Source organism: Primulina eburnea, unplaced genomic scaffold (assembly GCF_022965805.1).
Source record: "Primulina eburnea isolate SZY01 unplaced genomic scaffold, ASM2296580v1 ctg739_ERROPOS11973397, whole genome shotgun sequence".
Taxonomy (NCBI): domain Eukaryota; kingdom Viridiplantae; phylum Streptophyta; class Magnoliopsida; order Lamiales; family Gesneriaceae; genus Primulina; species Primulina eburnea.
Window position 1 is genome coordinate 1,634,147 of NW_027331510.1, and position 15,803 is coordinate 1,649,949.

The following is a 15,803-nucleotide window of genomic DNA, read 5'->3' on the forward strand; positions in this document are numbered from 1 at the left end:
AATAATATTTATAACAACAATAATAACAATAAATGATAGAAAATAAATTAATAATATAATATTAATCATAAAATAATAAAGAACACAATATTAACACTAAAAAATTTAACTAATTCAATAAAAATTAAAATTTTATTAAAGTTTAATTATTAATATAAAATAACAAAAAAAATTTATGAATTGGGGATGTTTATATTTGATATTATATAATATAAGGAAAAAAATAAAGTTTGGTCAATAGATAGTTGAAACTAAAATTTAAATTTTATTGGTATTAATTCACAAAAGAAAAAAAAAACACACAAACATTGAATCCTATTGAAAATGGTTTTTTTAATATAAATATAAATTATAGAAAAAAGAAATTATTTTGCTTTCGTGTCTACCTTTCTCCCCACGAAACGAGACGAACGGCGGGCGGAAATGTCTCCGATTAGGTATGAGTTCAATCTCCCCTATTAATATTCTATCAATAACAACTAATTCGTGTGTTTTTAGGAATGGTGTTCGCTTATCAAAACAAGTTGTGAGGAAAATTATTGTTCGTGCCCGTCCCGTGGAAGACGAATATGGTTTGAAAGGTTAGCACTGTCATGCCTTGTATTCATTGCGAAAATATTGCTTCTCGATCTCATCTTTTTGAGCATGAACATGTCAATAAGGTCGAACAACATTATGCTCTGTCCATTGTTAGAGTTATTTTATGGTTGAATTTTATAGAGGATGGTAAACCTGTAGGCTCCAAATAGATTTAAGAAACTCCCCAATAAGCTGTTGTAATTCCTGATCTTTATTACTCGTGTTGCTGACTCTTGACTTGTTGGAAAAGATCGTTCCTTTGTTGCACCTGCCAATTGGACTGTCATCCCATTGTATTCAAGCTGCGTGCACATTTTTGCAAAATCCCATTGGATTGGTCCAAAATTTTGTAGCTCATTGACTCCCATTAAAACCCCCTAATGGAATAACAAAAAAATTCAAGCATAAAGCGTGTTTGTCAAAGAAATTTACGACCCCTGGACACCACTTAAGCATGGAAAGAGATGGCCAGTGACGATTACCGATAAAGCAATTTAATTTTCTTTCGGCAGACCCGACATCTCTACCAATGAATTACCTGAGAAACAATGCGTACTTCCGGAGTCGATGAAAACAAGTAAGAATGTTGCTGAATAGATCCATCAACCTGCATGGTTTACGCCCCTTGGTATCTGTGATCGCATGAATTGAAATATCCGGATCCTCAGAATTCACGTCAACTTCATTTGATGGAATTCCTTCATTAACCGTTTCCAACCGAACCAAAATACTCTCTTACATCTGTGCTTTGAGTATATAACTTGTCACAATTCGAACACAATCCTTTAATTGTCGCTCCTTCATCTCGGATCTTTTGAGTTACTTTACGAACCGAGGTTGGAAGTTATTATTATTATCGGATGATTTTCATGGCAGATCTGAAGTTATGGATTGCCGTGCACACCTTTTTTCATACAACCTCACAAGTCTCATTGTACTTGTTAAATCCTTGAGTTGATGCGGTTCAGCTTTCACTGCTATTTATTATTGAAATTCTTCACTTATTGTTCGCCTGATAAAGAGCAAGCAAGCCCCTGCTGCAAGAAAGCTCAAACCGGCATTGATAATCTTCGAAGGTTCCTTGTTGCTGCAATTTATATAACTCCCCCAATGTGTTGCCTTGTACAGGATGTCCAAATTACAAATCACATTGGTGCTTGAAGTCCTCCCATGACAGATTTAGTCAATCCTTTTCCAACTTCAAAAAACATAATTGGCCATCCCCTTCAAGATGGAAGGATGCCGACCCGATTTATCTTCCTTTGATGTATGTTGGGGACGAAAGAAATGCTCAAAATCGATGAAGCCATCCTCAATGGATTTGTGTGACCATCGTAACAAGGGAAATCCAATTTTGAATACCTGTTAACATAAGAATGACCTTCACCCTGTACCTGCTTGTGTCGTGAGTGCTGGTCGCTAGGAGTCATGGGACTTTGCGTGTACCTCGATCCTCCTTTGCTTCTTTCCGCAATTTTGATTCATTCTTGGACATTTCCTCTTAACTGAATTATTCCATTCTCGTTGTCGCCTTTAATTGGAAACTTTTCATCCTGATATTTTCAGGAACATCTCAAACTGATCTTGCAAGACCTTAAATCCCCCATTACTCTTGGGGCTGATACCAATTTGTCATGTGTTTGTGAAATGGATCTTGTTATGGGTGTATTTGCTGTAAAATCATTAAATTTCCTGCGTGTGTTTCTTTTTGTTCTATTTTCTTCTGTAACTACCTATTGTTTAATATCGAAGTGAGGCTCGTTATAGAGAATATATACAGAATATTCCCCAACCAAGAAATAATACAGAATATTCCCCAACCAAGAAATAAAACTGTTTAGCGGTATCCAAGTAAATAAAACTGCCTACTCCTATCCTTAAACTAATACATATATATTTACATGGTTTTATCGAAATTTACACAACATTACAGAAAATGACTAAACTAATTATAATACAAATTCTTAATTCTTGTGCTTGAAACGTCCATGCCTTTTTAAACTATGACTTAATGTGTATAGAGGATAAGCACATCATTAACGAAGTTTCGATGTTTGATGCAAATGTATTCTTAAATTATCTTTTACCCTTTTCAGCAATTACGAACATTAATATGTTTCTAGCGGGATGTTTCACTGTCTACGAGGTGGTAAGGTAGGTGGTGATTCTTCGTTTTATTTATTTATTTTTTTTGGTACGTTGTATTCTGATTACTGCTAGAAATATACATATACAGTATTATCTGATTTTTGCAAACAAATTACTTATCTGATGAGATTCTCTATGTTATAGACGCAAGCGTGAATCACGTCGCATAATGGAAGCTTATAAGAGGTTTGTTAGTTTTATATATCAGCTATTAAATTATTGAACTTACTTTCTCAATTAATACTAATATGGTCGTCTGTTTAGATATACAATATAGTCTAGTGGCATTTCTGATTTGCTTTTTGTGTTTCAGGGAAGAAGAATAGGAACTCCTGATGGTGCCGGAGTTGGATGACATATATTATTACGTCTTAGTGCATGTTCCATTTAAATGAGATGTATTTAATGTTGGAGAATTAATTACGTTTAAATATTTTTATGGTTATGGCTTAATATAAGATTTCAAAAAATGGTATGTCATCTTTTTCACGTCAAACTTTGCAAAATTATGGATTTTACATTTTAAATATCGTTATTCAGATGCTAATTGCTAACTCAGAGTAATTTTTGTATGTTTATTGTTTTTTTACAAATCAAATATGTGATGTTCCTATTTCATTAACTTGTAAAAGACAATTAGTTTTTATTTAGTTAAGTATCTGTTTTCACACCAGCTTTGCCTTTAGGCAAATAACATACTACAGAGTAATAGAAAAGATGATAATGAGCAACGAAATTTCGTGACTTTCGTTGTACAAAACCCAATCTGTGAATATAAGGACTTACTGAACCGAAATTGTACTGATGTAACTCTTCTATAAACACTGGAACATGCCGTATCAATAGTTCTACCTGTAAGAGAAACATGGATTTAATCATCAGTGTCTACTTTAAACATACGGTACGGTGGAGAAGTTTGTAATTTGCAATGAAGTACTCAAAAGGCTTATGAATGATTCACCTAAACCTATCATGTCTGGCAGTGGTTTCAACATATAATAAAGTTAACAGCAGCTCTCCGCACCATATACACACACACCTACTGTGTCGGATATAGACATGTTTTCGGGCAATTATACAAAAGAGCACAAGAGTAAGGGACCAGGAATGAAGGTCATATACTCCTGCCACTTGTTAGAATTACCTTCGTATAAGTTAACTAGTCCACATTTTAATTTGCATGTAGAACCAAAATTGAGGCCTAGGCTGATGTGGGTGGCATGTTAGAAGGCTGGATGCCTTTAGGCAAGCCAAGGATAGAGTGTCTGAGTTTTCTGAGGAGATATGACCCCGTTGAGCAGAATGAGTATGTACCTAAGGTTCAGACGTATTCGAGCAGCTCAGAGCATGCATCGTCACCCGAGTTTACATGCGAGAAAGAGGTTCAAAGTGTGTCTCAGTGTAGTGCATTTGAAAATTCCGTTGATTTACAACACACTTACTTGGGTGGTTTTCAAGATGATGATCCTTTTGGCTCCCAGATGCAGTATAATAATCAATTCTCTACGTTTCAAGACATTTATCCTTAGTTCCAATGGCCCTCTCAAATATTTTTATTCTAGAAAAGATTATGGTATATGTTAAGTTGCATAAAACTACGAAAGGAGAAAGGGCAGGACAGGAAAATCTCTGTAACTATGCAAAAGGTGATATTTAGTACTAGGAACTAGTAAAAACATTAGCTACTCAAATTTGATTTACTTGGTTGTTGCGATGGTATCATGATAACATAGTTTGATGATATATTCGGGCTACAGTCTCTCTTAGACCATAAGAGATGCTCCTTGTATAGCACATATAGTTTGGATATGTAGGTTTCTCATAGTTTTTACCTTCAATGATATATGAGATACTTTGAGCATTTCTAGATATTCCGAGTTGAGAATTATGATCGCGAAAATGCCGGAATGGTGATAGGAGATCGACCAGGTTTCGCATAATGTTATGAAGGGATACCAGATCGGTTAAAACTTCACTCAGCAGATAGGAGATTCTTAAATAGTTTGTACTTTGATACATGTTTGTTTGTTTGGCATGAAACGTTCTTTCATAGAAGAATGTAGTATTATAAATTCCAATATCCATATGTTTCGTGTAGCTTCTTTTCTTTTAAGATTGTCTTGATATTTTAATTGAGTCTTAAAATGTTTTTTGTTTAAACAAGGACATTCGTGAAGTTCTTGAAAATCAAGATAAAATAATTTGCAAGATCAAATTTCTGATTTCACCCGACAAATATTTAGAGACTAATAATTATTTGTATGTAGTATGATAATATTACCGACGTTGTACATTTGAGTATTTGCAAAGGTAATTTGTATAATCACCATTTTATTTGCATACAAGAAGGATTCCTTATTATATTATTAAAGCATACAATAGCTTCTTCTCTTTTAAGATTCTTCATCTGATTTTGTCACGACAATTTATTAACCGGCTCAAAGTTTGTCCATCGTCCCTACTAAAATCAATCTTGTTCATTATCCTCGAGGTAATGGAAAAATGATAATTGTGCACTTTCTTCTTAGAGAATGGACAATGCTTATCCATAAATTAGTATTTAAAATGCCGGAGTTGGTCAGATATTAGATAATAAAAACCACTCGGGATCAAGATAATGAAATAAATGGGATTCCATATCATTTTGTTTTAGAAAAATAAATTACATATGTTCATGTATGATTTGGAACGGAAAAACAAAAACAAATTGTATGCATTAATATACATTCAGAGTTTATTCAGTGTACATCTACAAACTCTCCGTCAAGAAGAAACAAAAAACTCTTGTGCTATGAGAAATTCTACACCTTGCAAAATAATAAGACTAAACAAAATATTTATTCACAATTTCTTATTTTATTTATACAATTTGTGGACCTGAAAAGTCGTTAGCAACTAAAGTCGCATTTTACTTGATGGTGTGTTGACACTGGTGGATTGGAGTACAGCGAGGGCCGCTAATAAACGTAAGAACTGAATATACCAACCTGAACAGACACTTGGAGATGTATTGGTTATAGACTTTTAATGAATTTTATGGAGTTTAAAAGTCTAGAGATATTCAAACTAGACTTTTATATACTCTATAAAAGTTTAGTGGTATTCAATGTAAACTTTTGTAGAATTTTAAAAAGTCATGTGATATTCAAACTTGACTTTTAAAAACTCTACAAAAGTCTATATGTATTCAAAATGTCAATAGACTTTTAATGACTCTATGAAATTCTATTAAGTACAAGAATTATAGCATAAGGTACAACAATAAAATGTCAACAAAAGTCTTTGATTCAACCTAAAGATTTTGATGTACATTTAATTGAAAAATCTCTCAAACTCACTTACTCAATACAAACTTTCATTATTTTCTCATCTCTTTATTTTTCCTTTTATTTGTACTTTTTAAAAACATAATTAAAATTTAATATTTTTATTAATTATTATATAACATTTTATTTTTAATTATTTTCTTTAATTTTAGTTAATATATATCTTAAATTATTGTATAAGCAAATTCATACCGATACTATACCAAAATTTTCGGTACACCGAAACAAAAAAACCTTACATTTTAAAAAAATTATAATTTATTGTTTTAAAAATAGTATATATTTTAAAAATTTTGTATATTTTTCCGGTATTTCGGTATATACCAAAATTATCAAATTAGATATCGTTATCGTACCGAAAAATTCGGTATTGTTACCGTACCGTACCGAAATTTTCGGTATACTTAAAATTCGGTAAATTCAATATTTTTTTGTTACGGTAATCTCGGTATACCGAAAATTCGGTATTTTTCTCACTCCTAACAGGGCTTGTATTGGCATGTGCTATATTACACAATTTTCTTTGAAAGAAGTGTCAATTTGATGAATTTCAAATTGAACCAGATAATGAAGTTCGATTGTCTTCATCAGCACAAGTTTATGAAGGTGACGACTTTGATCAGTTATTTAATACTCAAAAACAACAACGAGCAAATGCTAATGCATGGAGGGATACCACAATGAAATGTAGAACGATACTGATCAAATTGTCAGTAATGATTAGATTTTTTTTTATAAAAGACTACTCATTATTTTGAGTGTTCTTTTAATAAAATTTTATTATGAACTTATAAAAATATTGTTCATTAATATGTTGAATTGACATAAAAATCAATAAATTGGATAGTTCATTTGTCGTTTTTCACAAATTAAATTGATTTAACTTTTAAGTAAGTAAAATCCATTTACATTCATAAATAAAAAATAATTTAAAATTGAAGAGGTTATCTATGTCCAATAATTATTTTTAAAAAATTAATAAAAAATAAATCACAATTATAAACTACAAAATTCACATAATTCTATGAAAAAGTTTACAAAAGTCTACAAAAATCTTGAAAAAAAGTCTATAAGAGTCTATGAAATTTGTTTTAAAATTCTATGAGATTCAATAAAAGTCAATAAAAATCTATCAACTCCACAAAAGTTCATCATTTAAAAAAAGTCATTAAATAAAAAATTTCTGCTGCGGCTCTTCGGAAGTGGGGAGAGTGTTAGGGAATCCCCTGAATGACTGCCCTAATTCCCCGTAGAATTTTCGTAATTTTAGATGACTCGGTGATTGATTGAAAAGGAAATATATCAGGAAGAAATGAGTGGTCCGATGGGTCCTCCGCCGCCCAGACGCAGCAGTACGGTTCAAAGACGCAATTCATCAACCGTCAGGAAGTCTTCGGCTCCACCTTCCGAGAACGGAGCCGCTGATGCTAATGGGTTTCACGCCAAGCCTACTTCCCCTACTCAATCGTAAGTTTCCGTGATTTATTTCATTTGTGTCATATTTCTCGTTACTAAAAATTCTTTTCTATATCATATTTAAGAATTAAGTTCAATTTTGGAATTATGGGTCTTCGGAGAAAGAGATTGAATCTTGAAGCTGAAATATTATGAGTCAGGAACTCGAAGAAGCTGAAATATTCTGGGTTCCTGAAATATTCTGAGTCAGGAACTGCTTGAGGGGTGTTAAGAGGAATTTAGCTTGTTACGTGGATCCTTTTACTGCCAGTTTGCCACGTTTTTGAAAAATTCAGAAGCAGAAAATTTAAATGTACACGTGGGTTTGGAATCTATGATGCAGATCATCTTGGGATCGGCCAGGTGTGTTTTGAGAGTGATATATATGGAAATTAGCATTGTCTTTTGGTAAATAGTTTGTTCCTATGGAGCTCCTTCTGATACCAAGTTTTGACATAATTATCTATCTATGTTCCATGTCCCACTATGGCCTCATAATGAGTTATGAAGTGACTAATTGGCTTGACAATTTCTACTATGTAGAAAGCTATGTTTTTGGATTTGGGTCGCTAATGGCCTAAGTTCATACGCTTGTTCAGAGAGTTGACGTGGCAGAAGGGGTGGCAACCTGTGAAAGCTACTATTGTGTAACTGTCTGTAGTATGGTCTGTGTCGACATTTGCTTCACTATAAAAAGTGGAGTGCTCAATTGGTTTGAGGGGTTCTTCCACAGTTCCACTTAAAAGGCTAGTCTTTTGGGTTTGGACTTTCTCTTGGACTAATGGCCCAAATCCCAATATTGGTGCTCTTGTTATGGTGGAAAGGGTTTCCACCAGGTAACTGTCGGTAATGTTACATTTCCCGTATTGGCACTACAACAAAATGTGGAATGACTAATAAGCACGAAGAGATCTCACCTAGAATGGTAGTCGTTGGGAGTTCGGCTTGTCTCTTGCACTCATATTATGTCATTGTCAATGCAGATTATTTCAGTTTCTCCTTTGGTTTATTTTTAGTATTTTGTTGCTTTAAATTTTTATCCGTGTATCATATGGAAGTGAAACATTTCAACCAGCGGATGACCATCTCATTATATTTTTAACGTGGTATTGGTATATTTTTTCCTAGTGTAGTGTATCAAGGCAGACAATTTAGGTCCAAATATATAGTGGTTTCCCCCCTCGTTTACTTCTATGTTTGAATGTATATTCTGACTCCATTTTTTATTCAGCTCCCTGTCTATGCACTATGCTGACATCATATTTTTCGTTGTATATGTAGCTCTGTTGGGGAAAGGACAGTGAAGAAACTAAGGCTCTCTAAGGCACTTACAATTCCTGAAGGGACCACTGTGTCAGATGCATGTAGGAGGATGGCAGCCCAGCGCGTTGATGCTGTCTTGCTAACTGATGCTAATGCTCTGCTTTCAGGAATTGTAACTGATAAGGTATTATTGTGGGTGTGTAACTGGCTGACAATCCATGATTACAGTAAATGGGTTTGGTTTCAAATTATTGATTTTTCCCTGAAGGAGATGGAAGAAGGTGCTTTATAAGGTAATGTTTCTGAATAGGCTTATTGCAGTGAACACCTTATCTGTCATGGAACTGATGATCTCCAATTCTAGGAAAACGTAACATATAACATCACCGTCAATGAATTTTTATATACTAATTCAGGTTTTGTGTGAATAGGACATTGCAACCAGAGTCATAGCTGAGGAGTTGAGGCCAGAGCAAACAATAATTTCGAAAGTGATGACAAGGAACCCAATATTTGTGAATTCAGATTCATTGGCTATTGAGGCTCTTCAGAAGATGGTTCAAGGTTTCTTCTTCTAAGTCTTCTTTTTCCTTGTTGTAATACTTACTGAACAAGCCTTTTAAAATTGGTTGATTTTAAGAAAGTGAGTTTGAAAAAATCTACATGTTATTGACATCATATGGATTTAATACAGTCGAAAGAATTGGCACTTTACAGAAAGATAATGGTGTATTATGGCGGAGCTTATGGTGACAGGGTAAAGTCAACCTTATTCTGTACTTAGAAAATTGCTACTACTTGTAGATTGATCACCAGATAAGAACAAGCTATTTAAACATGTGGCAATGGTTCTGCTCCTTGAACTTGGGTGGTTGTCTTGCTTTATGACCTCAAACGTTAATGCTTTATGACCTCAAACGTTAATTGTACATGTGTAATCATTTTTTAAAATATTTTACCTTCCTAGATTATAATTTTCTGCGAAATGTCGATTATAAGTGTTTATATGCTACAACTTTATTTCCATTTTATCCCAGCAAAATATGCCAAAAAAATTACTCGTAGCGTAATATTCATGAGCTTAGGTTTTTTGTTTCTGTTAACTTGCTCCATTAATCTCATTTTGAACATGCACCTTTACTTATAAGTACAGTGTTAACTTTTCCTGGTATTCTTTTACCTACTATAGGTAAATTCCGGCACCTCCCTGTTGTTGAGAATGGAGAAGTTATAGCTCTTTTAGACATCACAAAATGTCTTTATGATGCCATATCAAGAATGGAGAAGGCCGCAGAGCAGGGAAGTGCCATTGCAGCAGCAGTTGAAGGAGTTGAACGTCAGTTCAGGAGCAATTTCTCTGGTCAGTTTGTATTTCTGTGGCTGTTGTGTTAAATAACGGTTCTATAAAAGGGATATTTTCTGTAAAAAAAAAATTACAAGGTTTGTTTGTCAGCTAATTCAATTTCCACTGTAGCTGTTTTTTTTATTTTGTTGTTCTTCTGTATTTCAGCACCATCAGCTTTTGTAGAAACTCTCAGGGAACGCACGTTCAAGCCTTCTTTATCAGCTATCATTTCCGATAATTCTAGGTACAACGGAACTTGCTAGCCTATTCTTTTAGATGGAAAGTTGTCTTATTGTTTGCATTTAAAAAACTACCATGTAATTGATCACAAATTCAGGGTTGCAATAATATATCTATCTGATCCTGTTTATGTTGCTGCTAAAATGATGCGTGAGTTACGAGTCAATTCGGTGGTTGTCATGACAGGAAATAAGATTCAGGGGATATTAACGTATGACTTTTGTCCAGAACATCTTTCTTTTACTTTATTACACACACACACACACATATATAATATGTATATATACGGATATTCATGTAGTGGAGTCTGAATTGATCTGTGCTTTTTATCCTTGCTCATGGCTATTATTTGGATATTGTTGCATATCAAAGGATATACTCATGCGAGTTGTGGCCCAAAATCTCTCTCCCGAGTTGACTTTAGTGGAAAAGATTTGGAGCTGTTTCTTTCTTGTTTTAGGCTTTTGTCTGTGCTGTATATTGTGGTTGAGAACACTTCTGTGTGATAACAGACTAAAAATCGAATGACCTAGTGGACTGTGTTGCCTAACTTTTACTCCACGGTTGTTTGGATGTAGATGTTTCTGCTGACTTATCTTTTTCCAATGCTACTTCTCTTTGTCTAGGTAATGACACAGAACCCAGAATGTGTAACACTGGAGTCAACAATCCTTGAAGCATTGCACATAATGCATGACGGGAAATTTTTACATTTGCCTGTTCTGGAAAAAGGTGATCATATTGTCACCCTTTTCTATTCTAAGCAAAATGATCTGATTTCAAGCTTCGAGTTTTTAATACTTTTTATATTTGGGGAGGCCGGCAGACGGAGGTATTGCTGCCTGCATGGATGTTTTGCAGATAACTCAGGCAGCAATTTCTATGGTAAAGTTATTTTATGCTTTGAGTGCTGTTTAAGGCCCGTGCACAATATATTGCTTTTTACCTTTTGATATTTTCGTACTTGTGATGAAAACTACGAGTTTTCACCTTCATGTTTGGTATATTTGTGGAATTTAACGGGGTTCATTATGTTTAGAAACAGTTTATAAACTTTTTATTGCCAACTGTTACTAACTTACTTCATGTCTTCCATTTCTTAAATGCGATCTTGATTTTTTTAAAGGAATACGATCAGTTGTTGAGTTTTGGTAACTTGAGATGATTCTTCCAATTGTGGAAATAGATGGCCATTTTAGCACAAGTATTAAGAGTTGATGATTTTATTAACTTGTTTTTAGTTCTTTGAATTTTAATGGCAAATATTTTATGTAAGGCTGTCTATATACTTCTGACACTCAATGAGGTTGCATAAATAAGATATTTCTATGCTTTTGTCTGTTTTTTTGTGTTTTTGAAGGACACATTTATTGGATGATAAAAAATGACATTAGTCAGCTATTCTTTTGTTTGTATTAACTTTTTATGAGAAATTTTTACATCATGAATGACTTCAATCTTGTATTTTTATACTTCTGCCTTTGCTTTAGAGATTCGTTATGATATAGAAGTACAATTTTTTTTTGTGAAAGTGAGTACATATTCTTTTACTGAGGCTTTTCTTCCGGGTAAAATGTTCTTGAAATATGCTTTTATTTATATGAATAAGAATCAGCATTTAATAAAATGGGAACAAAATAGAATTTAATTGAACATGGTAGTGATGATTTTTTCAGAGAGTTTAGAGAATTGAGTAGGTTAAATATTTCTATGAAGGTTGAAAGTAGCTCTGATGTTGCCAATGATGTAGCAAATACAGTGATGCAAAAGTTCTGGGATTCAGCACTAAATCTAGAGCCCCCAGATGATTATGATACTCACAGGTTGTCCTTCACCTTTCTATTGAGAACATAATTAATGATCTATAGATATGACTGTTCCCCTTGCATGCTTTGATGTACAGTGAGATGTCAATGTCCCAATACATGGCATCAGAAGGAACCGAGCACACAAAGGCTACATACCCATCTCTCGGTTTTGGGAGTTCATTTTCTTTCAAATTTGTGGACCATAAAGGACGTGTGCATCGATTTAATTTTGGTGAGTTAGACTTTATTGCCGGCATAGGTTAGATGAAACTGAACACCTCATGATTCTTACTCTGTCATATGATTGTATATCTTTTACTTGGTATTGTATTTATTGTAGTCTATTTCTTGTATAAACCGAAAATTGTTTTTCAAAATCAGTTTTTAAAGCCGGACTGTTAGTACTACAACAGCAGCATCAAGTGTTGGTGGTGCATTGAGTTTTTGGTTTTGTGAACAAATGAAGCAAGAAAATGAAGAAAAATATATATAACATGTCGAGGTTGCTGTGCAGCAAGAACTCGCATTGTTCTCTATGAGAAGGTTGATGTGGTATAAATGTCTAGCTGTTGAATTTTTTTTTATAGTAGGCAGGGGGCTCGAATTTTTGGTTGCAGTCTTTTTGTTATCAAGTTTAATGAACAAAGTCGTCCCTTTTGATGTTCCATGTTCTGATTCCCTCTCCCATTCAGGCTTTGAGAATTTATCTGAGCTTGTTTCTGCTGTTATGCAAAGGCTGGGTGCATCAAACGATCGGATTTTCTCTCAACCTTTGGTGAGTTAAAAGAACATTGAAGAATTTTGGTAAATTTTCATGTCAAACCAATTAAGACCTTTTAATTTATTTTCCTAATTCTGTTTAGTATGAAGATGACGAAGGAGATAAAGTCCTGCTCATGACAGACTCAGATCTTGTCAGTGCTGTTAGCCATGCAAGATCAGTGGGACTAAAGGTGTGAGAATGATTTTTTTAAGGTGCTAGTTGCGAGTGGAACTATACAATTGGAATACATAAATTTGGTATATATTTGAAGGTGCTAGTTACAACTCACAGCAGATCAAGAAAAGGGCAAAAGAGAAAGGGTGAAAAAGGTAAAAAGAACAACTTGCAAGCCATCATTTTTGTGTTACTATGTTGGTAAGAAATATCATTGAAAGTCCAGGTGCTCTGGTCTATGTATTAGCTGCTGCATATCGATGCATTCGAGATGTTTCATCTCATGTTTTAGTTTTTACTACTCACACACGCATGAGCAATACGTCTTGAAGTTAAATTTAAAAATGATTTTGTATATATCATTATACGTCATGTACGAAGGAACAGGTGCTACATATATTTATTATATCTGTATCGGAACATGACATTAGTCTGTGAAACTAATCTTATTTTTGAGTTTGAATGGTACCTGCCGGAGTGCTATATTAATAAATACCTTTTACGCTGCTGGCAGGTGACGGAAATGGGCTTGAACCGAAGCTTGTTAAAAACCTTCTCCGTTATTCTTTTTTTTTTTCGGTTGAATAAAAATGCATTTTGTTGATGTGGACACTTATTAAAATTAAGGCATGTTATTAGTATTTGCTATAGTCAGATAATGATAGAAAGTACTTTCGGGAAATGAAGCCAACGTGTTTGCAGAAATGATGTAATGAACGAGGCTTTAAATTAAAAACGTTTTTTCTTCAAAAAAACAAATTTAAAAATGTTTTCAAATTAAAATGGAGTATGTAATAATTTATGAAGCTTCTCTCTATCCTCCAAACTAAAAATGTTCTGGATTATAAATGGACATAAGTTTAAATTTCACTACAAATGGAGGATGTAATTTATTATTTATTATTACTGTATAAAAGTACAAGACGCGAGACTATTAGTTTTAAATACCAAATGTTCGTTTTGTGCAACTGCTTCTAAAAAAAAGAATTATACCACCACTATTATATTATTAAATCAGTTATATATACATATATATATATATATATATATATAATTTGATTTATTAAACTTTGATATATGTTTTTAAAAGCCTTTGGCGATGTGTATGATAAGGAGGGCATGCATTAGCATTTGATATCATGAAAGATATGATTTGAAGTTGAGGAATAAGTGTCAAATTATTTGCAACAATGAATTAAAAATAATTTGAAATAGAAACTAATTTAAAAATTAGTTTAGGTATATACATATAGAAATATATTTTGAGAAATATTGAAATTTCATATATTTATGAAATAGATAGAAATATATATTTTATATTATAGTATAGAATATAGTGAATATAGGTATTTCATTCGATTTGATATAGATTTTGATAATAATTATTACACACCCAAAACTAGTAAAATTAAAATGTTTGACCATTTAGTCATTTATAATAAGAAAAGAAATAAATAAATGTCATTAATTAATTATTAATAGTATAATGGAACAGATGAAATACCCCCCACATGCACTAAGACTCGCATTCAGCTGCACCGCCGCCACCCACGTCAAAAGCCAGCTGTTCTGTTGCATTGGCGTATGTATTGGGAACATTGTGACGTTATTGGTTCTAGTCATATATAGATTGATGGTTATGGGTTCAAGTCTGGGAAGGCACATACTTAAGTTCATGGGCTTAAGAATTTTATGAGTAATCCATACGACGCCTATGGAAAGCCCGTGAGTGACACCACAGGGTGGGCAAGCCCACTGGGCCTACGGGCCAAGTCACAAGTGTGTAAAAGTGTGTTTGTGTGTGTGTAGCGTGTGTTTTAGAATAGTTTAGGGAATTGATTTTGCTTAATTAAAATAAATGACATGCTAATCCAATGCAAATAAAAAGTTAGCTCAATTAATAAATTAGTTAGAAATACTAACTCTACTCACTTTTAAATAAAACTCTTTAATTAAAATATAACACACACCATACTAGACTTTAAAAGTTCTAAAATCATAAACTCACAAAATAATTAATTTAGGATTCAAACTACTAACATCTCATAAAATACTAATTTTAAAAGTTTTAAACTCTTAAAATTACTAAATAATGGAACAGATGAAATACCCCCCACATGCACTAAGATAAATGTCATTAATTAATTATTAATGTATAATGGAACAGATGAAAAACCCGTCGCCGATTCGTTTTCGCGACCGTTTGTACGACAGTTTTCCAAACTGTCACAAAAAGAATCGGCGACGGGTTTTAAAACCGTCACTAATTTGCGACGATTTTAGTTGCGACAATTTTATAATCCGTTGCCGATTTGGCGACGGTTTTTGAAACCGTCGCTAATGAGCGACAAACCGTCGCTAATTTCGCAAAATTCTAACAATTTTAGGTATTTTACCTAAACCATCGCAAATATTTACGTCGATTTTTTAAAAACCGTCGCTAAAAACTTTGTTTTTTGTTTGTTAATTATTTGATTTTTTGTTACTTCACAATTTACATTTAATGACAAAATAGTAGATTTAAAAGACTTCATTTTTTTATTGTAGTGAAATAATTAATGGAGAACGACTTTACATTGAGTTGTGGTGAAGTAAATTCTTTCTTTACATTCGACACAATTTTAAGGGATCGAGAAATAATTTAAGGAAAATTAATTAAAATTATGGTTCATTTTTTTACTTTACTAAATATAAATTTCAAT

At 33.2% G+C, this 15,803-nt stretch overlaps 1 protein-coding gene across 1 annotated transcript; it reads left to right on the forward strand.

Moving 5' to 3' along the window:
• The first annotated feature begins 7,217 nt into the window (after nt 1–7,217).
• LOC140821885 (CBS domain-containing protein CBSCBSPB3-like) lies at nt 7,218–13,569 on the forward strand. Its single transcript, XM_073182557.1, has 14 exons — nt 7,218–7,520; nt 8,790–8,955; nt 9,203–9,335; nt 9,961–10,131; nt 10,282–10,360; nt 10,454–10,567; nt 10,722–10,809; nt 10,983–11,088; nt 11,183–11,241; nt 12,073–12,179; nt 12,260–12,396; nt 12,857–12,939; nt 13,028–13,117; nt 13,199–13,569. Exons 1-14 carry the CDS (start codon nt 7,366–7,368, stop codon nt 13,304–13,306), a joined length of 1,596 nt encoding a protein of 531 aa, XP_073038658.1. The 5' UTR covers nt 7,218–7,365; the 3' UTR covers nt 13,307–13,569.
• The last annotated feature ends 2,234 nt before the right edge of the window (nt 13,570–15,803 follow it).